Genomic DNA, 27,389 nt, shown 5'->3' with positions numbered 1-27,389 from the left:
CGCACGTCGCGCCGTCCTCGCGCTCGCCCGCTCGGCTGCGGCGGCGCTGAGGGAGTCGCTGACGCGGAGATTGACGGCCCTGCGGAGGTGCTGAGGGTGAGTGGCCCGCGCTGTCCCGGCCTTCCCCGCCCGGGTCCTTGCCTGGCGGGGGCCTCCCCCAGAGCTGCGCTCCGCTGGCCCGCCGCGCCGCGCCTCACCGCCAGCCCGCGGGGACATCTGGGCGGGGGGCGTCCGGAAGCGGGCCGAGCGGGCCGGCGGGAGACGGGGGTCAGAGAGGGACCGTCGGACGGGCCTTGAGCATCGGGTGAGCCCGAAACCGCGGACGGCGCGCTTCAGAAGACCTCTGAGCTCTATACCCGAGCGTCCGCTGGTGTTCCGGTGGGGCGCAGCCCCTCCCAGCGTCCCGGATGCTCTTGAGGTGACTCCAGGGTCGAAGTTAGTGCAGCCCAGCACTTGAACCGACCTGGGGTCCCGTAGGAGCCCGGGGCGTGGTGGCCTTCTTGGCCTGTCCCCTAATGACTCCTCCCGGTAGAAAGGTCTCTCAGAATCCCTGTGGCGACTTCGTGATTGATCTCTAGTACAGGATGCAAGACTAGGAGTACTCAGACATAGATGTAGCCGGTTGGTCTGGACTGGGAGGTCACCTGTCACCTCCAAAGCGCAGGGCTCCAGGTAACTTAATTGCCTTGTAAAAACTGCCAGGACCGCCTTGCACACAGTGTTTGCACAAGGGCTCTCTGTGTCATAATTGGTTCTGAAGGATCAGTTGTTGTGGCCTGTGGCTGTTCATCCTTGCTGTCTTCTGTTGCTGATGCTGTAAACTCAACAAGAGTGAGTGTAAACGAAAGGCATGACAGCATTTAATGTTCGATTGAGGGAGCGATTCGCTTGCTCTTCATCCTTTTGTAAATCTTTGCGTGTTTTCTTACTTATAAAATGAGATTATTGAGAGACTCGTGAAGTAAATCGACTAACATCCCACCGACAATACACAGATGATTTTAAATCTGGTGGCCTGCCTGGACATCCTAAGCTTTTTCAGAGATGGTTATGTTGTTTAAATGGACATACAGGCCTTAACCAGTCCAGTCATGCAGAAAGAAATAAACCCATTACTGGTTTTGTGCTTTTCTGTTTCTGGTATGGTGCTATGTTTGTAATAGCTATTATAAACATATATATAATTATTATTAAAATATTTTTGGTAGTGGATGTTCAACATGATGAGCACGTGTTTTACCACAGAACCCTCAACCTACCCAGTGTTTTGTGTTTTTGAGAAGGTAATCTTGCTATGTAGCTGTGCTGACTGAATTCGAGATCCTCCTGCCTCAGCCTCCTAACTGCTAAGATTATGAGCTTGCACTTACAGTGCCCAGCCTAAACCTTTTTGTTTTTTCCTTTGAGTTAGGGTCTCTTAAAATTATATAGTCCTGGCTGTCCTTGAACTGGCTGTAGACAGGCCTCAATTCACAGAGATTCTCCTGTTTCTGCCACTCCAGTTCTGGGATTAAAGGTTTATACTGGGAACTGTTTTGATTACAGTATTTATCAATGCTTTTAATTTCTTTAAGGAGTGAAAATGATTTTTCAGAATTTTTTTTCCTAGAAACATCACAAGACATAATCTGTTTGCTAAGAGTTCCCAGCTCAGTAGGGCATTAATAAGTTCACTTGATTAAGATTGGTAATCATTTTCTAATAAAGTGCCTTTACCAAAACACTGATTAGGGTGTGAGAATCTGTGAGCCTTGGAAAGTGACATGCTCACTGGATGACTTGATTCAATGGGGACATGAAGAGGAAATCCGGTGATTCCTCCGGTTCGACTCGAGTTCCTTTTTTCTTTGCTTAGGGCAGTGAGTTGAGAAGCCGTTGAGTCACCAGAGTATTCTAGAACGGATAGGGCCTTTGAGCTGCAGAGGTCACACATTAACTGCCTTTACTTTACAAAATGTGTTGAAACTTGCAGACTTGGATATTTGGGCGTACCTTGATTTTTAATAGCTGACTGTTTACAGAACAGCTTGGCTTTGCATCAGGATTGCACCAGAAACTGAAATATCACCCTTCCAGAAAGCAGATCTTTTAGAAACTGGAATTGTATAGTTTAGAGTAAATTTGTAATCCTGCTTGTCACTTCTTGGAGAAACAACTAAAAACACAACCCTCAAATGTTTTTCTTTGTATCTTACTGGCCATAGTTGAGGAAAACGTTACTTAAATGTGTGCTTCTTTTGGAGGCTTGGGAGTAACCAGTAGGAATTTTGAGGCCCGTACAAAAGGAGGTGCTATGATGCTGCGATTTCAGCATTTGGAGTTGTTCAAGGTCATCCTTGGCTATATAGTGGGCTTGAAGCCAGCCTGAGCTACTTGAGAACCTATCTAAAGCAAAACAAAATAGAAAAAAGTAACAAAAATGGGATAAAGACTTTAAGATTTTTGTTGTAATCTGAATAATTTCTCATTACTTTTGTAGGTGGAAGAATGATACTATTATCAATTTAAATTATTTTTATTATTTTATATACATTGGTGTTTTGCCTGCATGTGTGTCTGTGGGAGAGTGTCTGATCCCCTGGAACTGGAGTTGTGAGCTGCCACATAGGTGCTGGGAATCAAACCCTGGGTTCTCTGAAAGAGCAGCCAGTGCTCTTAACCACTGAGCCATCTCTCTAGCCCCCTATTATTAGTTCGTGGCTATATATAGATTTTCTTGCTAAAAAAAAAAAAAAAAAATTATAGCCAGGCATTTGTTTCTAGACCTCTTTGTGGCATCTGAACTGGGATTGGTATGCAAAATAGTCTACTTAAAGATGCTAGTGCAGCCAGGTGTGACGTTGCACGCCTTTAATCTCAGCATTTAGGAAGCAGAGGCAGAGAGTTCCAGGACAGCCAAAGCTACAAATACAGAGAAACTCTGTCATGAAACAACAAAATTATGTGTGTACATTAGTGTTTCTGTGCTCTCTGGGGAGGTCCGAGCACAGCTTGAGGAACTTGGTTCTCCTTCCATGTTGAGTTCTAGGACTCAAGCTCAGGTGGTTCTTGTACTTCTGCCAGATAAACCATCTTGCTGCCCCCCAAAAGAGATATTTTTAATTGGTTGTTCTGTTTAAGTTTTTAAAATTGAGGTGGGTTAGGGTTGTAGAGGTCAGAGAACACCATGTGGGAGTTGGTTCTGTTTACACCTTGTGGGTCATAGGGATTAGGTTGTCAGGTTTGGTGGCAAATGCCTTTACCCACTGCGCTCTCACTGGTCCTGTTTTGTTTATTTATGTGCTTTTTATGTACATTGGTGTTTTGTCTGCAAGTATGTCTGTGTGAGGGTGTTGGATCCTGGAGTTACAGACAGTTGTGAGCTGCCATGTGGGTGCTGAGACTTGAACTTGGGTTCTTTGGAAGAGCGGTCAGTGCTCTTAACCACTGAGCCTTCTCTCCAGCTTGACTTTTATTCTTGAGAAAAAATAATTTTTTTTTAACTTAGGAGTGTTTTGCCTGCATGTAAGTATGTGTAACATGTGTGGCAAGTGCTGTAAGTGACAAGTGTGAAAGGCTGTAAGCTACCACGAGGGTGCTGGGAACTGAACCTGGGTCGGCTTCAAAAGCAGCAAGTGTTTTAATTTTAAGCACCATCTCTTCAGCTCCCATTATCTACCTACCTACCTACCTACCTACCTACCTACCTACCTACCTATTTAAAGACAGTATCACCTGGCTGTCCTGGAACTCCTTGTATTAGATTGGCCTCAAACTTGTAGGGATCTTTTCTTCCTCTGCCTTCTAAGAATTGGGATATGTATTCCCGGTTAGCCTGAACTTAAAGAGATCTGCCTCCTCTGCCTCATATCATTTCAACTTACATGTTCTCTCTTCAGAAAAGGTCTGGGTTTAGGACTGAAAATATTCACTTTAGTCAGGTGTGGTGGCACATGCCTAAAATCCCAGCACTCTGGGAGGCAGAGGCAGACGGATCAATGTGAGCTCGAGGGCAGCCTGGTCTACAAGGTGAGTCCAGGACAGCCAAGGCTACACAGAGAAACTCTGTCTTGGAAAAGAAAAAGTTCACTTTAATACAGTGGTTATTTTCACTAGAAAGTTCTGTGACTATCCAGGAGCACAGGCAGAGACACTGCATTAGAATAACAGATGCTTTTCTTGGAAACTCCAAGGGATTTGGGAGGTCTGCCTGCCTCTGCCTTTCAAATGCTGGGATTAAAGGCTTGTGCCACTGCACCCACCTAGAACCAAGAATGATTACTATGTCATTGTCTGTAAGGATTCTAGAAGCCATGTGTATTTTAAAAACCTCAGTATCACACTGGTGTATAGACCCAAACTTTAAAGGAGTTGACAGGCTAAGTGCATGTGCCTACCGCCAAAAGGAGACAGGGGCAGAAATGTGAGCCCATTTCATAGGTGTGCATTAAGTCTCCAAGCTGGGCTAAAGACGACAAAAACCTGGCATTACTTTTACTAGGAACTGACCGTCAGCTTGGGAAACCCAGAAAAGTACAATTGATGGAAGATTTATGATTATCCTTCTGATGCTCAGTGTTTTGAGGAGTCAGGGAAGTTAAATAACTGAGAAATTGAAAGTATGAGGAACTAGAACCAGACCCACAGCAGGTCAAGTAAAAGGAAGAGGAAAACAGGAAGGAGACCACAGAAAGGAGAAATCTGTAGAAGAACCTCAGGTTGTTGTGGAAGTTTCATGCTCACAGAAAAAGAATTTCCTAAAATTACACTAAGTGGGCTGGAGAGATGGCTCAGAGGTTAAGAGGGCTGGCTGCTCTTCTAGAGGTTCTGTATTCAATTTCCAGCAACCACATGGTGGCTCACAATTATCTATAATGAGATCTGGTGCCCTCTTCTGGCATGCAGGTTCACCTGCAGACAGAATATTGTATACATAATAAATAAATCTTTAAAAAAATTTATGCCAGGCACATAATTCAAGATTAGGACAGAAGATTCAAGTTAGCTTTATGGAGACCTGTGCTTGCTTGCAGATGGAATGAGAACTTCTTTTTCTGAATGGAAATGTGATTTGACCTAGAGCCTTCATCTGACTCTCAGTACAATGAAAAATGGCAAATGTCCTTCCTCTATATTCAGAGATGGACAGCTGTATCTTATACCTGTTAGACAAGCACTCTACCAACTGACCTATATCCGAACTCAGAGTTTTGTTTTGTTTTTTGCTTTTCAGCAACTTACGGGCATTGGTTTATTTTTTCTTTATGATGACACCCAGTGTGAACAAACATAGGATGTGAATTTGTTGTGTAGTTGTATTGGTTTTCTAGTGGTTGGCTCCTTTCTCCAAGGAACAAATGAGAAAAGACCTTGCTGCTGTGAAGTACAGACTGTCAGGACATCTGAGAGGACACAAAGTATACAACAAGGAATGTCTGGTGGAGGCTGAGAAGCATTTGTTGGCATGATTGTTAAAAAGTTGCCACTGGAGCCTGTAGAGTTGGTTCACTGTTAAGAGCAAGAAATGCTCTTGCAGAGGACCCAGGTTCAATTCCCAGTACCCACATGGAAGCTCATAACCATCTACAACTCTAGTTCCAGAGGACCTGATACCCTCTCCTGACCTCTGAGGTCACCAGGCACACACATGGTACTTATAAATACATGCAAGCAAAAACATTAATATACATTGAATTTTAAAAATCTATTTTTTTTAACTTTATTTTTTTTGGAATTTGACACAGGGTTTCTCTGCATACCCTGGCTGTCCTGGAACTCACTCTGTAGACCAGGCTGTCCTCAAACATGGAGATGCACCTGCTTCTGCCCATGCTAGGATGAAAGGTATGTGCCACCACTTGGCTGAATTTTTTTTTTTTTTTTTTTAATTTGCTTGTCTCTGTTTCTTAACTCCCCTGGAGACATTCACTAGGAACACTAGGAACACTTTTCTCCCCTCCCCCCCACCCCTTTTTTATTTCTGTGCTGGCACATGCCTCTAATTTGGGAGGCAGAGGGAGATCTCTTGAGTTCAAGGCCAGCCTGTTTTACATAGCGAATTCCAGGATAGCCAGAGCTATATAGTAAGGCCATGTCTTTTTTTCTCCCCTATATGTGTCTCTATATTATATATGCATGGGTATGTTTGCCCGAGTTTGTGTGTCTATGTGGAGGCCAGAGGTCAACTTCAGGTAGCCTTCGCCTCCTTCCCCAGAGAGGGTTATGCTGTGCAGCCCTGGCTGTCCTAGAACTCACTCTGTAGACAAGGATGGCCATCAACTCACAGAGATCCATCTGTCTCTGCCTCCCAAGTGCTGGGTTGAAAGGCATGGACTACCACTGCTTAGCTGGTTCTTTATGTCCAAGATGATCATGTTGCCAGATTTGGTTTCTATTGAAGCTTCTATGCTTGGCTTGCAAAGGTAGCTTTAGTTACTTTCCAGTGTGTCATTGAACCCAGGGCTTGGAGTTTTGGCTCAGCTGTCTTTTCAGTGAGCCTGAAACCTTCCTATCTTTGCATCTCTCATCCCCTAGCACCGAACTTGCAGGTGCCTGCCACCATTCCCAGTTTTTATGTGGTTACTGGGGAATCTTAAGTCTTCCTGCTTGCATAGCAAACACTTTACCCACTGAGCCGGCTCTCTAGGGCAAGCATTCTATTACTGGATTGTACTCCAGTCATCCTGTGCATTTATTTGTTTATTTTTAAAAGGTGAGGTGGGGGTTTAGGGTTTAACTTGCTGGCAGAGTGCTTGCCTATTATGCCCCAAGGCTCTGGGTTTGGGCCCTAGCACTGCCTAAGCAAAACAAAAGCACAGAGGTGACTTGCATTCTCAGACTTTTCCATGACCTTAACACAGAATTTAAAGGTCAGGTGCTCACTGGACCCTTATCTGTGGAAGTGAGGGAACCTACTTAAACCAATGTAACCCAATATTTTTCCTCTAGAAAATGAACAGAAATCACCATATGATTGATAACCCCCCAAGGCCAATCTTACCCTACTAAAAGTTTCTCTTTTGTTTGATTGTTTTGTTTTTGAGACAGGGTTTTTCTGTAGGGTTAGAGAAAAACTGTCCTGGACTTGCTTTGTAGACCATGCTAGCTTCCTCAATCGAATTCACAGAGACCCATCTGTCACTGCCTCCCTGAGTGCTGGGATTGCAGGCATATGCCACCATGCCTGGCCTTACTAAAAGTTTCTGCCATAAAAATGCTCTTAAAAAATGCTTACTCCAAAAGAAAACAAAATTTTAAAATGCTTACTTTCATAGAGTGTGGTGATGTATACCACCTATAAATCCCAGTTGGGTGTCTGAAGTAGGAGGTTAGCAAGTTCTAGTAGAGTCTGGATTACACAGTGATATCCTGTTATAAACTAACAGGCTACTCCCTAGCTAGCTATTTTCTTTATTTCTGTAAGTAGATTTTGTTTATATGTGTGTCTGTGTATACGTGATGCCTGTGCAGGTGTCCACAATGGTCAGAAGAATGTGTTCACTGGAGCTGGAGTTACAGACAGACTTTCCGTTGGGTGTTGGGAATCTTTCTTGGGTTTTCTGGAAGAACAGCAAGCACTCTTAACTCCTGAGCTTTTTTAGCCCCTCTGGATTTCTCGTTATTTATTCTTTGTTCTTTATCATCAGCTCTTTTGAGTGTGCCTCTATTTTGAGAATACCTGATTTTTTTTTGTTTGTTTTGTTTTGGTTTTCCCTGAAACAGAGTTTATCGGTGTAGCCTTGGCATGTAGACTGTGCTGGCCTAGAACTCACAGAGATCCACCTGTCTCTGGCTTTGAGAATACCTCTTAATTCTGGAAATCATTTATTCACTCAACAAACTCTTGATTATGTGTATGCATTGTAATGTATAATGATGCAGGAGAAACTTGAGGTAGTAAAATTAATACTATAAAGGATTTATGAATCAACCTGCTTAGGAAAGATTAAATTACACAAAATAGAATTTAATTAAAGGAGCTCTGCCTCCTGGAAGATAAGTAGTGTACCTACCAGGCTTGTTAGAAACTGTTAGAAAATTTTGTGTTCAAAATAATTGAAGTTTGGGCTTGCTGACTTAAAACCAGCCATTAGGCCCATCCACATATCAAAGAACATGCTCAAGGGTAGCTCAAGTGGGCAGCTCAGAGCCACAGCCATCATGAAGTCCTGGTCTGCCATTAAGTTCCTCAAGCTCTTATCAGGAAAAGTATAATTTTGCCAAGTAGGCAAGGTGAACCTGGTAACAAACTCCCAAAAAAACAACACAGTTGTTCACTCATTTGCTGTTTGCTACCTCACTCCTTTCTCTCTTTCTCTCTCTCTTTCTTTTTCTCTTTCTTTCTTTCTTTCTTTCTTTCTTTCCTTCCTTCCTTCCTTCCTTCCTTCCTTCCTTCCTTCCTCTCTCTCTCTCTCTTTCTTTCTTTCTCTCTCTCTCTTTCAACACTGATGTACTTAAATAATTCTAGGGGCTGGAGACATGGCTCAGCCATTAAGAGCACTGACTGCTCCTCCTGAGAGCCCAGGTTCAACTCCCAGCACTCAAATGGCAGCTCACAACTGTCTGTAACTTCAGTTCCAGGGGACCTGACACCCTCACACAGACATATATGCAGGCAAAATACCAATGCACATAAATAAAAATAAATTATTAAAAATAATTCTGGCAATATCAAGACCTAATTCTGGTGATATCTTTGCTGTACAACTCTCCCACCTGTCCAAATGGCCAGACTTGCAGTATCCTGTCTCTGTTTGAGTTGTTCAGTGTAGGGCTGGAGAGATGGCTTAGTAAGGGTAAGATCACTGACTGCTCTTCCAGAGGTCCTGAGTTCAATTCCCAGCAACTACATGGTTGTTCACAACCATCTATAATGAAACTGGTGCCCTCTTCTGGTATGCAAGCTTACACATAGACAGAACATTGTATACATAATAAATAAATGTTAAAAAAATTAATCAATTTTTCAGTGTAATTTGGTACCAGGATTGAAAGAGGTTTAAGGATGATGATGTATGTGAAATGTGTAAGCCTAAAGTATGTATAAATTAGTAAAATTTTCTATTTGTGGCTGGCTTCTCTTTGGGCATTAGCCCAGTCCGGCTCTTGCTATTGAAGTTTTTTCTTTTCTTTCCCTCCCTTCCTCCCTTCCTTCCTTCCTTCCTCCCTTCCTTTTTTTTTTTTTTTTTTTGGTTTTTTTTTTTTTTCTTTTTTTTTTTTTTTTTTTTTTTTTTTTTTTTCTAGACAGAGTTTCACTGTGTACTCCCTGGCTGCCCTGGAACTCGCTCTGTAGACCAGGCTGGCCTCATGTTTTTGAAATAGGGTCTTACTGTATGGCCCTTGTCTAGCCTAGAGCATACTATGTAGACCAGGCTATCCTCAAATTTATCGCAATCCTCCTGCCAGCCTCTTGACTGCAGTGATTTCTGCTGTGCACCACCATATCCAGCTTGTTGTTTTGAGACATAATCTCTCTGCCTGGCCTCGGACTCCAGTTTTTCTGCTTCAGTATGCTGAATTTTAGGATTACAGGTGTATATAATCACGCCCTGCAGTTTGACAGGTTTAGAACTCATTTCTCATAACTACCTTGTAGAATTGTTACTGCAAAGACAAAGAAAAATTAAGAAATTAAGAAAGAAAAATTAATTAATTAATTAATTAATTTCAGAGAAATTAAGTAGCTGTTCCTGAGTAACTCAGCTGGTATGTGGCAGAAATGGGGTTTGCTCCTGGTTGTGAGCATTGAAAGCTTGTGCTTTAATCACAGCCGCATCCACCCTGCCTTTTGTCTTCAGTAGACTTCTCTGTCGATGGCTGATTTCAGTTAGCTTTTATTGAGTGCTTACTCTCAGTGGGGCTCTAGAACTCATGACTCTACACCATTTCAGCTTCTTGTGGGTTGTGATAACACGTATGGTGGACTGCTATGCAGGAAGGATATCTGGGCATATGCCTGCTGTTAGATTTGGTGAATTCCTTTTCTAGAAACTTTTCAGATGGAAGGATTCCATCTTCAGGTCGTAGAATAATGTAGAATTATACAAATACTGAAATGTGTATCTAAATTAATAGTCATATACTGCTTTCATGCAAATGGCAAAAACTGTTGAGTTGGAAAGACTATGTTCTGAGAATCCACTAGTTAGGAAACTATCACAACTCTGGAAATTTCTAGTGTAGATCAAGTAATGAGGAGCTGAAGTGTCTTGAAAGCTTTTCTAGAAATCTAGTTGAAGGTTATTCTGCTAAGTAATCACCGTGTTACTATTAATTTTTACCTTTTAAGTATGATTATGAGGTATGTTCAAGTAATTTTTTTGCTAATAGTGAATGATTATGAATTTATTTTTAAAATTTGGGGATATAGTTTGGTAGAATGCTTGTGTTATATGTGTAAGGTTCTGAGTTCAGTCCTCAGCCAAAATAAACTTTTGATTGGATTAAGGTATTTGACCTGCATCTGAGAGTCCTTTTTTCAAGTACAGTTTTAGTTAATCGGTTTCTTTATTTATTTAGTTTAGCTTTTCAAGACAGGGTTTCTCTGTGTAGCTCTGGCTGTCCTGGAACTTGCTCTGTAGACCAGGCTGGCCCAAACCCAGAGATTCTGCCTCTGCCACCCAAGAGCTGGGATTAAGGGCATATTCTAGCACTCCCTGCATTTTATTTTTAATTATGTGTATATATATATATATCTGAGTGTGTTTGTACAGTGCCTGCAGAGGCCAGAAAGGGGCATCAAATTCTTAGGAGCTGGAGTTGCCAGTAGTTATGAGGCACCCAACGTAGGTGTTTGAATCTGAATTCAGTTCCTCACCAAGAACAGTATTGTGGAACCATCTCTCCAGTCCCTGTGAGGCTTTTTGTCGTACAAAAAAATTTCATGAGTCTATACTCTGGTATGTGGCTCTTCTTATGAGACATCGTTGTGTATATGTAAATCAGCCCTTATTTGATAAGAAAATACAGTTGAGGACCCCTGCTCCTAGCCATTTCTAGTGCCTTGCTTATTAAGGTAGGAAAACAGCATAAGATGGAAGTTCACTTTTTCTGACACTCCCTCAAGTATAGGCTGTTCTAAGAAATTCAGCTGTTTTACTCTCGATCATCAATTCTGCTTTATTCTCTACTAGCACAAAGCTGTATAAAACATAAACCAGTCATTGGAGTTACTTGAACCTGTTTTAGGAATGTCACTGTTAGGAAGTCTTGGAATAATCCCTAACTCTCTAGGACCTGAGGAAGTGCCTTGTAGAAACAAGGTGAAATATGGCACCAGTTGATGAAAGTCTTATCCTGTAAAGTTGCTGATCTTACCCTTTATCCTACCATTTCCGAACAGCATGCATTTTCTTTTAGAATTTTTAAAAATATATTTTTTAAATTTTATATGTTTTACTTGTATGTATGTATGTATGTTTGTATGTATGTATATGTACCACTTACATTCCTGTGGCCAGCAGGGGTCAGAATAGGATATTAGACCACCTGGAACTGGAATTAAAGATAGCTGTGAGCCACCATGTGGGTACTGGGAATTGAACCTAGATCCTCTGGAAGAGGAGCAAGTGCTCTTAACCACTCTCCAACCCCATCAGCATACATTTTCAGAAGTACACAGGACTGCTTAGATTTTTAAATGACCAGTATACAGAGATTCTTTTTTTCTTTTTCTTTTTCTTCTTCTTTTTTTTTTTTTTTTTTTTTTAAGCAGGGTTTCTCTATGTAGGTAGCCTTGGCTGTCCTGGAACTTATTCTGTAGACCAGACTGGCCTCAAACTCACAGAGATCTGCCTGCCTTTGTCTCCCTGCTGCTGGGATTAAAGGCCTTCATCACCACCTCATAGAATCTTGTAACTAGATCTTGTTTCTCTCAATTGCTATGGCAACTAGTGCTATAGAGATGTGGAGACCCTATTGTGACCTCTTTAGTGTAGGAATGCCCTCAGAGCCTCTGACTTTATTGTCCACCTAGGCCTATAGGTCTGGCTGCTTCTCTCCAGGCACGGAGTGTTGGGGTGTGCCACCTCCTCCTTTGGGACCACCTTGGGTTGCCCTCTTTAAAAAATTGTCCTTACCAAGGAGCTTGGATTGTATAACCTGAGCCAAGGGACAGGAAATAGCAGCTCTCAGTCTTGTTTGCGTGTATGTGAGTAAGTGCACATGGAGACCAAAGGGGTCAACATTGGGTATTTTGCTCAGTCCTTCTTCACCTTAGTTATTGAAACAAGTTCTCACTGAACTTGTTGGTCATTGATTTGGCTAGGCTGGCTGGTCAGTGAGCAACAGCGATCTGCCTTTATCCTTACTCTCAGAACTGAGGCTACAGATGTGCCACTGTTTTTATGTAGGTCATATGACTCTGAATGCAGGTCTTCATTGCTTTTACCCACTAAGCTGTCTCCTCAGCTCCCTGCTCTTTAAATGGAAGCTTACGCATTTGTTTCAGAAATCATAGAGTCATGTTTTTTCATTCTGAAATAGCAAGCTATGATTTAATGCCTTCCTGTAGGAGTAAATCCAGTGTGTTACAGGCGCCAGTACCTCAGTTTCTGTGTAGCCTATAGTGTGTGGTAATACTGTACTAATTCTCACACATATGAACCAGTGAAAATTAGTTGGGGACACAGGAAGAATCTCGTGCATTCTGAATGTCTCAGGTTTGGTTACAAAGCTGGCCTCACATTCACTTTGTAGTCAAAAATGACCCTGGGCTTTTGATCTTCCTGCCTCCACCTCTGGAGTGCTAGGATTACAGCTGGGGATTTAACCCAGGACTTTGTCTGTGCTGGACAAACACTACACCAACCTAGCTATAGCTCCAGCCAGATTTCAGTCTCTCTTTTAATATATATATAATGTGTATCAGTATTTTGCCTGCATGTATGTCTGTGAGAGTGTGCCGGGTCCCCTATTTCCTTCCCTTCCCTTCCCTTCCCTTCCCTTCCCTTCCCTTCCCTTCCCTTCCTCTTTTCCTTTCCTTTTTCCTTTCCTTTCTTTCTCTCTCTCTTCTTTCTTTCTTTCTTTTTTTTAATTCAAGACAGGGTTTCTCTGTAGCTTTGGTTGTCCTGGACTCATTTTGTAGACGAGAGGCCTTGAATTCTTCCTGCCTCAGCCTCCCAGAGTGCTGGGACAACAGGTGTGTGCCACCATGCCCAGCTTTGATTTTAATTTCTTTATAGTCAAGGGAATACTGCTCAAAAGTGATTTAGCCTGATAGAGTATCCAGATCTGTCATGCTTGTAGCCTGATGCTCTGTCTTTCATCTTTTTCCTTGCAGGAATAACTTCTAAAGCTTTTTGGTGTTACTAAATTGGAAAGTACTGGGAACCTTGGTTTGCAAAATGACATTTTGGAGCCATCTTAATTATGGACTCTTTCCAACCCCAAATGTGATTCCTGTAGGGACTGGCATCAGCTCAGGACATGCCAAAACCAGGTTCTCAGCACAGAGGAGATTTATTTGCCCCAAAGGGACAGAGGGCAGGGAATAAGATAAAGACAGGGGAAAGAGGATGAAGGAGAAGGGGAAGAGAACAAAGGGGAGGGGGCAGAGGTTATTGTCCTAGTAGGATGACAAAGAACTGCCCCTGGATAGAGAGGAGATAGATGTGGCCCATAGGCCAGTAGCAGTTTATAAAGGCAAAGAGGGAAACACCATGTTAGGATGAAATGTTTAATTTTGATTGGCCATGTTAATTAGGTGATCTGAGAGAGAGCTTTTGATTGCTAGGCTTCAATACTTTGATAGCTGGGCCTTGGTACTCATCCTCAGGAGGAGGAAGTGGCCAAATAAGGGAATGGACCTTGGTGGCCAGCTTAATCAACATTTTAGCAAGGCAGAGGGAATTAGAAAGAAGGTCAAGGCCTGCCAGAGAGCCATGTTTGGGCTGGCAAGAATCTCTTTAATTCTGTTCTTTTTAAAATATATCTTTTGTTTTTATAAATTTCATACAATATATTTTGATCCTATAATTTATAGTTGTTTTTATAGAAGGTGAAACAACTGATGACAATCTTTTTGCCTGAGTGAAAGAAAATGATTGACTGCATATCCATAGGGTACATGGCTTTAAGCTTGCCCAAAGTCATCAGAGCTTTTTCTTTTCCCTGGGCTCCCCCAGGCCCTGCCCCCGACTCCTTCATAGGGTTTGTGTAGTCCTGGCTGTCCTGGAACCCACTCTGTAGACTAGACTGGCCTTAAAATCAGAGATCCACTTGCCTCTGCCTCCAGAGTGCTGGGATTTCCAGCTTTTATTTTTTTTCTTTTGGTCACAGCTTTTCCTTAATGCTTATCTGTGGTTGACCTGTGGTTTTTATTTGTTTGTTACCTTTCTATTTCCCCCAGCATTTCTTCAGGGAATGTTGTTGTCTACACTTTGTCCTTTAAAAAAGAAAAAAAGAGGACCTGCTGAAGGAGCTAGAGAGATGGCTCAGGGTTTTAGAGCACTGGCTGTTCTTTCAAAAGGACCGGGATTAGATTCTAGCACCCACATGGCAGCTCACAATTATCTGTAATTACAGTCCGAGGGAATATGACACCCTCTTCTGGTCTCTTCAGGCACACACATGGTACACTGATAAACATGCAGGCAAAACACCCCTACACGTTATTTAAAAACAAAACAAAACAAAAAAACCCTGCTCAGATCATTTAAAAATTTAGTCACAGCTCTCTATATACCTTTCATTCTTCTTATGATACTAGAATTGTTGCCTTCTATGAGATTTATGTCATACAGCGTATGACAGATAGTAGTCAGGGAGCAGGAGTGAGTCTGCTGTTGATTTCATTTGTTGTAGGAAGGCTCTCCCCCTTCTCTCTCTCCTTCTCTGTGGCTGTCTTTCTTCTTGGTCTGGGGCTGTGAGAAGTGAAGTTAGTGTCTCACACATGCTGGGCAAATAGGAAGGCTGTTGACCAGTGAATGAAAGAAAAGGAAACATGACTGTTTCCAGGTTTCTGCACCAAATGATGGGGGGTGGGGGGAGGAAAGGAACGTGACTGCTCCTAGCCTAGGTATGGTGGAGGGGAAAGTTTATTTATTTCAGACATGTGGGGGAGTATAGTTAGAGGTGGGGAGAATCCAGAGTTGACCTGACCAGGTTGAGCTGTGCCATGTGAGGAGAAGGGGGGAAAGGAGGAGAGAGGGGAACCAGGAGGCCAAAAGTACAAAAAGAGTAAACTGGTAACCAGAATGGTTGGATTATATGGGGAAGAACAGCAAAACCCCCTTGAGGTGGAGTAGGCCAACCAGGAGGACCCTGTAATAGGTAGGGGCTGAGGGATGCTGGGAGAACCTGGCTGGTTTAATATGTTAAATAGGCACTTCGGCCCTTTGTCCCTGGTTTGAAACCTAACAACCAGGACTCCTGATTATCTCAAATGTTGGTCCAGGCTCCTTCTCCCATACATGTTTACCATTGCATCCTTGGTATCTGTTTTGACTGCTCTTGCAGTTGTATTTGGACGTGCTAGAGATGAGGACACTTACTTTCCTCAGTTAAAAAAAAAAAGTTTATGGAAGGAGCCTAAGACATCCTGAGCTGATGTCACTTATTAAAGTTTCTAAAAGGCTGGTGCTTTTAGATTAGGTTTTTGTTACTGTTTTTGAGATCAGGTTTCACTGTGTAGCTTAGGCTATCTGTAACTGCCTCATTCCGTTCTTAACCTGGTATTAAGATTACAAGGATGCAAGGCCAGTGGTGGTGGCACAGAGCACATGCCTCTCCCAGCATTTAGGAGGCAGTGGCAGGTGGATCTTTGTGAGCTCAAGGCCAGCCTGGTCTATACAGCAAATTCCAGGATAGCCAGGGCTTCACAGAGAAACTCTGTTGGAAAAAAAAAAAAAAAAAAAAAGACAAAAAAAACAAAAACAAAAACATTACAAGGATGTACCTCTACACCCTGATGTGTTTTTGTTGTTGATTTTTCCAGTGCTGGGGCAGAATATAGGACCTCAAGAATACTAGGAAAATGTTCTGCCAAGGACTAACCTAGCCTGTGCGTTTAGTTTTTTGCAATATGCAAGGGCATATTTCACAAATCAGACTTAAGTTTTTGTCACTGGGTTTTTACTTTTCCAGGCTTTCTTGGCTGGTCTTGCTCTTTATCAAGAGGTTAATAATTATCTATTTAGTGAATTGTGGGATTCAACCTCCACAAATTAAGTGAAGAGTGACACTTATGTATCAGGTTTCCTGAGGAATGGTTAGGCCAAAGTTCAGAGACCTTGGGCCATTTATTGTAGAAACTGAAACTGTTTACCTAGATAATGTGGTTGGTTTCCTTAGGGTGGTGAGAGGCTCCTGTTATAAATGTCTTGTTGAGTTAGCTGATTTAGCTGTCTGCTGTCCCCAGCATTTACATAGCTAACATGGAGCTGTGAGCTACCCCACACTATAGAGTGTGAGCATTCTTTCCTGCCTTGGTCACATGTTTTTACCTTGAACAGGTATTGCCATTTCCTCACACTGTCACAGAAGGCCTGGGTTTTCTAGTATGACGTGTCCAGAATCATATGAATTGGCTGGATTTTTCGTATTTCCTTAGTGATTGTTTCAGAATCTTCCAGTTGTTCTTTCTTAGTTTTTATGTTGCTTGGGACAGAGTCTCATGTATTCCAGGCTGGCCTTGAACTCATATCTATCCAAGGATGACCTTGAAATAAGAGATCAGCATTTGAGGCAGCATTATATTCCATACAATATGTATAGCATCTCATTTTAGTCCTCACAGCATAGTTGAGAAGGTAAAGCAGTTTTTGTTGGCCTTTTTTATGGTTGAGGAAACTCAGCTTTCAGGAAATTATGACTCGTATACTGCCAAAAACTGTTGAATATGGAGACTTTATCTCTCAAACCTAAGTATTTTTATTCCTGAAGACTAGGCCCTTTGTGCAGGGTCAGTTTCTCAGACTCTTGAAGATAAGCTGAGTTTCTAGTAATATTTAGTAATAAATAGGAGTCTAGCAGTAGCTTCAGTATACTGGCAGGTCCACTCAGTATGTCCCTCCAATACCACGTGGTGGCTTACCTAGAAAACAGGTTCATATCATCTCCTTACATCCATTTGCTAAATGAGATGGAAAACTGGCCCTTGGTATTTAGTTGATTCTTCTCTTTTCTCTCCTTTCTCTTCTCCCTCTCTCCCTCCCCTCCCCTCTTCTTCTTTTCCAGATAAGCTTTCTCTTTGTAGCTCGGGCTGCTCCTTTCCTTCAGTACAGAATGAATACAAGAAGTCTTATTCTTTAGATCATCAGATGGGAAATGAACCATGATATGGTTGTATCATGGTTACTTAGATTATGTTTCTGTCTAGCAGCAGTGCTCTGAACTGTGTGGCCTTGTGAAATTTGGTGGAGCTAGTCTCTATGAAGGAGAGTTTCTTTGAATAACATCTGTTATTTCAGAAAGTCTTAGTGCTTTCACAGTGGTTTACAAGCAGCAGCAGCTTTGAGTTGGATGTTCTAGATCTGCTGGGTGGGTCTGCAGGAACTCATGCTATAGACGTCTCTGTGATAAGAACTTGATGCTTCACTCATCAGGTACTAGAATAAAAACAGCTGCCTGCGAAAACAGCTGGCAGTACAAGAATTAAAGACTAGCAGTCAGTGTTTTAAAAGAGGGGTGCACAGAAGTGACCTTTCTGAAACTTGTGATAGCAGAAGGGCCAAGGACTGACTTCCTGTTGCCTGTTCAGGGCAGATCTTAACTAGTTTGCTTATACCATCTAAGTCCTATCTCCAGGTTTCCTTTTTACCCTTTCCTTCCCTGCATTTCTCTCCTCCTTCCTGTTTTTCTTTCCAATAGGATCATGCTACATAAAAACAAAACAAAACAAAAAACAACAGCCAGTTGGCTAAGTTGCCCAACAAAAACCATGACTGAAGAGTTTTCCAAATTTCTATCCTATCATTGTTAATGTATTTGTATCCTGATGTAATTCATGCTAGGCAAGCACTCTACCTCTGACCCAACCCTGTCCTGGGCTGTTATGCATAATTTCAGTCAGTGGTTTGGGTTTTTGTTTTTTACTTCTTCTTTGTTTAAACTATTCTGTGCACGATCACAGCTTATCAGCTTTAGTCAGTTGTGCTAGCATTCCATTGTTTACTGTCCTTTGAGTAGCTTATTGTTCTTGGATGTTATGCTGTATGATTTATTTTCTTACTTCATTGTATGACTACTTATTATGGCACAATTGCTATGAGCAATTTTTAAGGATTATACAGATCACAGAGGATTTGGAAATGCAGCTTTTCAGAGATTGAAGATAATTATTTCCACTGGGGCCAGGTAACCTCTTAGTGTCACCCTACATGGTTACTCCCTTGAGGAATGGTGACTAGGCAACAAGAATGGGTACAGTAGCCTATGCTGGAGCTTTCAGACACCTTGAGGACTCAGTGTTTTTCAAAGGGAATACATAAATTGTACTTGGAGTTTAGAAAACTATTAAAGTGGTAGACAGCAGGTTATTGGTATTATTTTATAGTTTTTTTTTTTAAAAATACATTGCAAATTGATGTGATACAATTTGAGGTACTTTTTTAAAAAAACCCTTTAGTTAAGATTCTTACATATTTTTTCTTCCTACTGCACCCCAATCTCTTCCATCACCAGATAGGAGAGAGAAAGGGCTAGTGGGAGAGGGATGCAGTTCTTTTTAGCTGCTTCCTGCTGGTTAGAGTCATAGAGTTCCTTGGAGCCAGGCCAGTCTTGTTTCAGAAGATCTCCAACTTTATTTTTTAAATATTAGTTACAGTTTATTTACTTTGTATCCCAGCTGTAGCCCCCTCCTTCATTCCCTCCCAACCCCACCCTCCCTTCCTCATCTCTTCCCTGCCCCTCTCTATGTCCACTGATAGGGGAGGTCCTCCTCCCCTTCCATCTGACCCTAGCTTATCAGGTCTCTTCAGGCTGGCTGCAGTGTCCTCCTCTTTGGCCTAGCAAGGCTGCTCCTCCAGGGGTGGGGGTGGGGGGGCCAGCCATTAAGTTCATGTCAGAGACAATCCCTGAATCTCCAACTTCTTGTCTGACAACAGCAACCAGGAGCAGCAAGGTGAAACAGGAGCAGCCATGTTCTTTTTTTTGGAGCCACCACAGTCTCTGGGCTCTGGTATTTGTTTTCTCTCCAGAGTCCTCAGATTTAAACTATCTGCAGTTGACAAGAACTCCTCTCAGAGCCTGCATGAAGTGTACTGCTGTGGATGACTTGAATCAGTCCCACATCCCACACCTGGGACCAAAACAAAAACATGTTTATATCCACAACACATGCCTGTGATCTAGAAGGCATTGGAGGATTGAGATTGAAAATAGTCTGGGTGAAACTGGGCCTAGTGGCACACACCTTTAAGGTAGAGGCAGGCAGGCAGGCCTTGTGAGTTCAAGGCTAGGCTGGTCTACATAGTTACAGGACAGCCAGAGCTACATAGTAAGACCCTGTCTCAAAAAAAAGAAAGAAAAGGAAACAACCTGGGCTACATAGCCAGACTATAGCCTGTCTTGACCTGCCAGCCACCCAAGTAACGGACATAAAAATTATGTTTTTTTTTTCTTTTTCTTTTTTTTTCTATGCCTGCCCTAGGTCCCAAATAAAGCTTCAGGCATTGTAGCTGGGCAGATAATGAGCTATTCTAACCAGACTATGCTGGCCTGGCCTATTTCCCAGCCATATGGCTCATTACTTACCATCTTAGTCTTGCTCTAGCACCTCCTTGTTCATCACTCCTCATGGTGACTCATTAGTCCCCATCTGAGACCCTCTCTTTTTTCCCTGGAAGTCCCAGCTTATCCTCTCCTACCCAGCTACAGGCATGTGCCATTATACCTGGCTCTTTCCCCCATTTATATCAATCTGTTGATATAAATCCATCCATCCATCCATCCATCCATCCATCCGATTTAGTTTGTTTTGTTTTGTTTAACACCAACAAGTATTTATAGAAAGCCCAGTGTTCCATGTTAAATAGAGCTAAATAGTGGAAAAGACAGCTGTAGCCTTTTTGTAGAGCTAAAGGTTAGCCTTTCACTGGCTGTAAGGACAGAAGGCAGGTGCTGGCAAGTGGTAAAATTGAAAGATGGTTAGTGAAAGGTAATGGGGGGTGGGGAAGCCGACACAAATTAAATGCTCAGAATTCGAAAATGATGAATGGGTACCAGCGAAAGCCAACTCTCCTTTTTCCCTTTGTATTTTTAAGAGATGAAAAAGGTCTTGTTGCTCAAGAAAACTACATTCCCAGAATGAGCACTAACTACCAGATAAAAGTGATTAAATTTAGTTACTGCTACCCATTATAATTGGGTGCAAATATTATTTGCAGAACTATTGAGGTGATGAATGGCATTAGTATTTTATTGTTTTGTCTGCCTCACTGCAGCTGGTAATCTGTGTGACTATGCTTGTCCCTGATATTGCCATGCTGTACTCTGAAAAGCAGGGGACCTGCAATTTTAAGGTGCTCAGCTTCGTTTTCAACATCATGGTGTACCTTAGAAGCTCTGGGACACTTTACTGCACTGCACCCTTCTCTAATACGGGCAGCCAAGGGCTCTTAACTTGGTACTTTGCCTGTTGCTGCTGCCTGGCACTGAAAGGCCAGAAACACTTCTTGTCTGTCAAGATTCCCAGAGATGTGGGGCATTATTCCCCCTCCCTTTTTTTGTATGGTCTTAACTAAGTAGCCCTGATAGCCTGGAACTCAAATTACAGACCAAGGCTGGCTTTGAAGCTGCAGCCATCCTCTTGCTTCTGTAAATCTACATTAGTTCTTTGAAAATCCTTAGAAGGTAGATGTAAAGGTCACCCTATAGCTAATAAAACTTGCCTCAGGCCCTCATGAGAAAACATGACAGGGCAGCCTTGTACAACTGTCTTTTTCATATTGTTCTTTAATCTGATGTACTCCATCCCCCAGCTTTGAAATCCATTCGTTATTGCTGGTTTTCCTGAAAGCCTCTCTATGTTCCATTATTGATGGCCACCTGCCTTTACATTTTAATGGGCAATTCTGTGTACCATTTAGTTCAGAAGTATGTATGTTTTGGAGTCAAGAGAATGTTCTATCTTATACTGTTTTTTTTTTTTTATTTCATTCTTAGATTTCACTAAACATCAGTCAAAATACAAGTAGAAGACCTAGGATGTTGGCACATATCTGTAATTCAGCACTCAGAAAGCTGAGGCAGTAGGATTATCACAAGTTTGAGTTCAGTTTGGGGATACAGAGCTATTTCAAAGCAGCTTAGGAGGTTTAAAGTCTGTTTAAAAAAAAAAACAACAAAAGCTGAAGGGGCTGAAGAGATGGCTCAGCAGTTAAGAATACTTACTGCTCTTACTGAAGATTGGGGTTCAGTTCTCAGCAACCACACAGTGACTCACAAACATTTGTAACTGCAGTTCCAAGGGATTCAACACCCTCTTCTAACAAATTAAAATAAAGCCATTTAAAAATTAAAAAACAACAACAAAAAAAATGACTGTGCTGAGAAGACCATCCCTCCCCCAACCCCTTTAAAAAACTGGAAAGATGGTAGATAGAAGAACTGATATATACTAATGTGAACCTGTAGGGGAAGATGTGTTTTCTCGCTTTCCAAGGACCTTTTTCTCTTTCTTTTCTTTCTCATTCTCCCTCTCCCTCTCTTGATAGAGCTACTCTATGTAGCTCTGGCTATCCTGGAATTTACTCTGTAGACCAGCTGGCCTCAAAATCAGAGAACCTGCCTAGGCCTCTTGAGTGCTGGGATGAAAGGCAGGGTACCATCACTGCCTGGCTTCCAAGAGCCTTTTCTATAGTGCCGGACATTAAACCTAGTGTCTCACACATGCTAGGCAAACCTGAGCCTCATACACTCCTACCTCAAGGGTTGTTCTTACACCTAATTGTTTCCTTTGTAGAAGATGCTCATTAAATAAGTGCTAATTGAGGTAGAAAATTAAGTTTATTTTTCCTTGGCCCAGATTGGCCAGATATAGCTCCAGAGTTGGAATTTTTGTCTTTATGAGTGACTTTATTATTAGTTGGTGCTGTTGTGCCACACTGTTCATCTAGAAAGTTCTCCAAGTGGGCTCCCCCTTTAGGTACTGCTAGAGTAGAAGTCTCCAGGGATGGAGGATGAAATTATCATATTATGGGATTGTATTTCCCAAGCTTAGCCTTAAAGTAAGCAATGGGAGTTAATCAGCTAGCTTATTATTTCATGCAGCCCAGCAGAGTACAGGCTAGGTTGGGGACAGTTTGCTTGCTAGGTGACACACTTAAAAGTATCTCAGGCTTGTTGACCTGTTCTGTTCTACAGTGGAACAGTTAGGTATAGCCTGGCTTAACTAAATTCTTGCCAACATTCTGCCCTTATTCCTTTTTATCCAGCAGCCCACACAGGTAGAACTGTGGTAAAATGGAAGCCTTGCATTGCTTAATAAGCTGAGAGCTCCTGCAGATTTTATCTTTTTTTTTTTTAATGTTGCTTCCTTTTATGTCTTTAGTAGGTTTTTATCTTATGATTTTAAACATGCAGAAAAAAACTGGTAACTTTTGTATCCCTTTTACTTAGACTGTCAGCATTTCTGCCTCATTTGCTTTCTTGCTTTACTTAACCTAAATTCATCCTTAAGTGATGACAGTAATTGTAGACAGCATGCATACTTCTGAATGCCAGGTTGTGTTGCCTAAGAACAAACTCAGCATTATTGTAACTCAGGTCCATATTCAGATCTGTCCATGCTCCCAGTAATGGCAGAGCTGTGTTGTGAAAAACAAATTTTTTTTTAAAGATTTTATTTACTTAATTAGTATTCTATCTGCACGTGCGCCTGCATGCCAGAAGAGGGCAACACATCTCAGCATAGATGGTTGTGAGCCACCATGTGGTTGCTGGGAATTGAACTCAGGACCTCTGAAGGAATAGAGTGTTCTTATCCCTTGAGAAACACAATCTTGAGGTGCAGGAGTGTCTCCTCAGTTATGATGGCCTAAATCAGAGGTTACTCAGTTACCAACTCCTTGTGTCTCTACAGGACCAGAGTGAAGGCAGCAGGAAATACTCAGCAACAATGTCTTCAGAGTTGGAGACCTCAGAAGGGGTAGATGAGTCAGAGAAGAACTCCATGGCCCCGGAAAAGGAAAACCATACCAAGTGAGTGATAGCACCTGGCTGCTTCCTATCAGGAGGGCCTTGCAGCTGTCCTGCCACATGCCAGTGTGTCTGGTTCAATCTGGTGATGGTATTAGGGAATGGTCATCAGCCCTGAGCTGTCTAGACCCTGGGATGTTTTGTTGGTACTGTAGGGCTCTGTCCAACCTCGGCAGTTCCACTCTCGTTTTCTTTCTTCTGTTACCCAAGGAGATAGGCCAGATGCTGCTGGGAGTGCTGAGTTAAGTTTTATGGTAGTTATTTTTCTCTTTCTGCTTTTAAAAACCAAGTGTTGCCAGGTGTGGTGGCAGAGTTGGAGGCTAGCCTGATCTACAAAGCAAGTTCCAGGCTGCCAGGCCTGCACAGAGAAAACCTGTCTCAAAAAAGCAAACAAAACAAAATAAAAAACCCTACCTGAGCTATTGAGGAATGAGAGGTAAAGCTGGTTCATTTTACAATGTCACCTCCCTACCAAATTTGGAATCTGAGCTTGACTCTAGGGCAGGCCTTTACTTGCTAATCTCTCCAAGACTCAAATTACTGGGCCCTGCTGTGCATTGTTCTTAGGCTTTCATTAGAGTCCTATCATTGGCTAAGTTATTTCTTATAGCTTATATCTTAAAATAATTGCTAATAAACCAGTTCTCAGGATGTGGGGTGATACAAATTAATATCCTAAAAAATAAAATAAAAAAATTAAAAACTGCAGATGCTAGACCACAAGAGAACCAAAATTTTCTCATTCTAATAGACTGTGTGGATACACAGGAATACTCCCTAGGTTCCGTTGTCCTTATGATACTTTCCTACCTTATCCATTTACTGGTGTAACTATCCTGTCTGATTCTGTTAAATACAAAACTAGGAAGCAGAGGCAGGTGGATCTCTGAATTTGAGGCCAACCTGGTCTACAGAGCTAGTTATGGGATAGCCAAGGCTACACAGAGAAACCCTGCCTGGAATGACCAAAAGGAAAAAACAAAAAACAAAAAAACAGACCCAAAATCTTGGGTCTTTCCCTCAACTATCTTATCTTCTCACACCTAGGCCCATCCCATTCACACAGCATCCCTAGAGGAAGACAGCTCTTTCTGGGCTGGATTAAATTTTGTTTCTTCAGCTACGAAGTGGCCAGAGAAGCAAACTGTCATTCATTTGGGTGTTTACTAACACACACACACCCATGGATCCAGGCAGTCTTGAGGAAACCATACTAATCTTCATGTCTCCTGAGTTTTTGCGGCAGATTGTCGTATCTGCTTGTCTTGTGCTCGCTGACAAGGCTCACCTGGTCATGCTCACTGAAGTAGGGTCTGAGGCGCTTGTGCTTGCAGTCTGTATCTGGGGTCTGAACTGTCCTTTGCCCTTGAGTCCTTTCTGGAGAACTGGAAAGTGTTACTGTCTCACAAAATTCATCTCCACAGAATGGCAGACCTTTCTGAGCTCCTGAAGGAAGGGACCAAGGAATCACATGACCGGGCAGAAAATACCCAGTTTGTCAAAGACTTCTTGAAAGGAAACATTAAGAAGGAGCTATTTAAGGTTTGTGCCCTCAGTCATATTGGGGTGAGAAGTGGGGTGGCTTTAGTTGGCTGAGGAAGTTGCCCTGCAACCACTCTAAGTGAGAAGATGCTGGGTCTTTTCTAATTCTTTTTGGCAATAGTCTGGCTGCAGGTGGGCTCTAACCCTGGATCCTCCAGCCTTAGCTTCTTGAATACTGGGGATGAAAGGTATGTGCTACCATGCCCAGCCATATTTTTTTTTTTTTCTTAGTGTTAAGCCATGGCTGTTCAAGCATAAATGGAGTAACAAAAATGTTTGCAAATATTCACTGTTGTTTTTTTTTTAAAAGAAATTACAGAAGCTCCTAGGTGTATTAAGTATAAAGAGTCACAGTTAGGTCTTTGGGAACTGGACAGTGACTTCTATCTTGAGCTACTCTTAAAACATGATGGGTTCTAGAGCTGCTGTCTTGGCTTATAGCTCTCTTCTACAATCTTCTATCATATAGCTGGCCACTACTGCACTTTACTTCACATACTCTGCCCTTGAGGAGGAAATGGACCGCAACAAAGACCACCCAGCCTTCGCTCCCTTGTATTTCCCCATGGAGCTACACCGCAAGGAAGCGCTGATCAAGGACATGGAGTATTTCTTTGGTGAAAACTGGGAGGAGCAGGTCAAGTGCTCTGAAGCTGCCCAGAAGTATGTAGATCGGATTCACTATGTGGGGCAGAATGAGCCAGAGCTGCTGGTGGCCCATGCTTACACTCGTTATATGGGAGATCTTTCGGGAGGCCAGGTGCTAAAGAAGGTGGCCCAGCGGGCACTGAAACTCCCCAGCACTGGGGAAGGGACCCAGTTCTACCTGTTTGAGCATGTGGACAATGCCCAGCAATTCAAGCAGTTCTACCGAGCCAGAATGAATGCCCTGGACCTGAGTTTGAAGACCAAAGAGAAGATTGTGGAGGAAGCCAACAAAGCCTTTGAATATAATATGCAGGTACTACTGGACACTGACTGTGGAGCCTGCTCCGTGGGGTTATAACCATGGATGTATGAGCTTGATTCCTTTAGCAGTAGAGTCAAAGCCAGAGGATTCTCAAGAGGCTGTGGGAAGCACAACAAATGAGCTCCTACATGCCCTAGAAAAAAAAGTGAGGAATCAGCCATCAGAAAGCATGAAGCAATATGTGGCTCCCAGATGGAGAGACCTGGCTTGAGGCCCATGGCACAGTATTTGAAAGGTCTGAAAATAGAGCCATCTCCCTCTTTCACTGCAGGATGCTAGAATTGAGGAACGGGTAGTTTCCTCATTGTGTAGCAAAGATTGATATAAAAAGACCTTGCTTGGTATGGACCTAGATTCATGGGAAGTAGAGTTAGGTTTCCCAAGTCGTAGGGCTGATCATGCAGAAATCATTTCTGTCCCCAGAACCCCATGTCAGCCCTTAGTGTCAGAACAGTCATGGGTATTCAAGTAAGAGTTGTGAACAGCAGTCACCTAAGCTCCAACTAAGATGTGCAGGTACTGCTTGCTTTTCTGGCTTGATGTTAAACTGGTTTGCAGTCCTGTGGCTCTAGCTTCTTGGTGGGTGGTGTGAAGACTGCAAATTCTGAGTCTGCCTGGTTCAGGGATTGCTCCTGATGATTTCTGCTCCTCAGATATTCAATGAACTGGACCAGGCTGGCTCCATTTTGGCAAGAGAAACCCTGGAGGACGGACTCCCCATACATGATGGGAAGGGAGATGTACGTAAATGCCCCTTTTATGCTGCTCAGCCAGACAAAGGTAAGTTGTGGATCCTGAATTAACATTTCTGGAATGGGTTTATCATTGTCCTCCACTGATATATCATGTCTCCTGTTATGCTGCATGCAGGTTCCCTGGAAGGCAGCAACTGCCCCGTCCGGACAGCTATGGCTATGCTGAGGAAGCCTAGCCTTCAGCTTATTCTAGCTGCTACTGTGGCCGTGGCTGCTGCACTCTTTGCCTGGTACTACATGTGAAGGACCTGTCATGTTGCATCTTACCCCAAGTGACCTGCTCCACCCCATCTCCACCTTTGACTAAAACTACCACCTCAGGTGACTTTTTTAATGCTGGGTTTGAGAAAACAAGCAACCAATAAAAGCCAGACGCTAGAGCCTCTGCCTAACAGCCATCTTCTCTGCCAGCCAAGTGCACACCAGGCACAGGCTATCAATCATTCTAGTGCCAGTGCAAGACAGCCTTGGACCTCTGATCTGGCAGTGCTCCAGGACTTTTGCCACTTAAGAGGCCTGGGTACATTCTCTTCATTCCTACCAATACTTGTAGTCATTGTCTTGCTGGGAGTGAGCTGCCCACACACCTAGGCTTTGTGGGAAAGGGTCATGCTGGCTGATGATGGTTCAGTTTTCTAAGCTCCAGGGAATCTTTTGGGGTGGAAGCTCTCCTCCAAAGCCTATCCTGCTCAACCAGGATGTCCCTAAGAAGTCTATTAGCATGAGCTATTGCCACTGTTTGACTGGTGTACTTGCCACAGTGCACCAGACACCACATACTTCCCTCCCTCCTGTGACAGGATAGAGGCCTTCAGAAACAGTGGCATGTTGCATACAAATGGACATCTTCTTTGACGACAGTCCTCACCTGCCTTCTGACACTCCTGACCAATTCCTAGCACCTTTTCCCGTGTATTCATGCTAAACACCATAAAGATCCTTAATTATGTTCTTGGACCTGTGGTTTTTCTAACTCAGAAATTCTTACTATAAAAGCACATATTTAT

General features: G+C 42.7%; 1 protein-coding gene across 4 annotated transcripts; it reads left to right on the top strand.

The window, feature by feature from the left end:
* Positions 1-27,331, top strand: Hmox2 (heme oxygenase 2). 4 transcript variants are annotated; one of them, XM_055604780.1, is made up of 7 exons: positions 28-96; positions 5,724-5,823; positions 23,000-23,118; positions 24,540-24,657; positions 25,127-25,618; positions 26,281-26,407; positions 26,498-27,331. In XM_055604780.1, exons 3-7 carry the CDS (start codon positions 23,036-23,038, stop codon positions 26,623-26,625), a joined length of 948 nt encoding a protein of 315 aa, XP_055460755.1. In that variant the 5' UTR covers positions 28-96; positions 5,724-5,823; positions 23,000-23,035; the 3' UTR covers positions 26,626-27,331. The 4 variants fall into 4 exon arrangements, with proteins under 4 accessions (XP_055460757.1, XP_055460755.1, XP_055460756.1 ...); XM_055604782.1 differs by lacking the exon at positions 5,724-5,823 and having other exon boundaries at positions 1-96; XM_055604781.1 differs by lacking the exons at positions 28-96; positions 5,724-5,823 and adding an exon at positions 152-304.
* Positions 27,332-27,389: the final 58 nt, after the last annotated feature.

This window comes from Psammomys obesus, unplaced genomic scaffold (assembly GCF_907164565.1).
Source record: "Psammomys obesus unplaced genomic scaffold, mPsaObe1.curated_primary_1811, whole genome shotgun sequence".
Classification (NCBI taxonomy): Eukaryota; Metazoa; Chordata; class Mammalia; order Rodentia; family Muridae; genus Psammomys; species Psammomys obesus.
This window is presented reverse-complemented; position numbering and strand designations above follow the sequence as displayed.

Excerpts from the sequence above, each read along its gene's own strand:
- Hmox2 (XM_055604782.1), top strand. The coding sequence starts at position 23,036 with ATGTCTTCAGAGTTGGAGACCTCAGAAGGGGTAGATGAGTCAGAGAAG. Across the intron at positions 23,119-24,539 it reads GAAAAGGAAAACCATACCAA|AATGGCAGACCTTTCTGAGC; the intron begins GTGAGTGATAGC and ends TCATCTCCACAG. Across the intron at positions 25,619-26,280 it reads CCTTTGAATATAATATGCAG|ATATTCAATGAACTGGACCA; the intron begins GTACTACTGGAC and ends TCTGCTCCTCAG.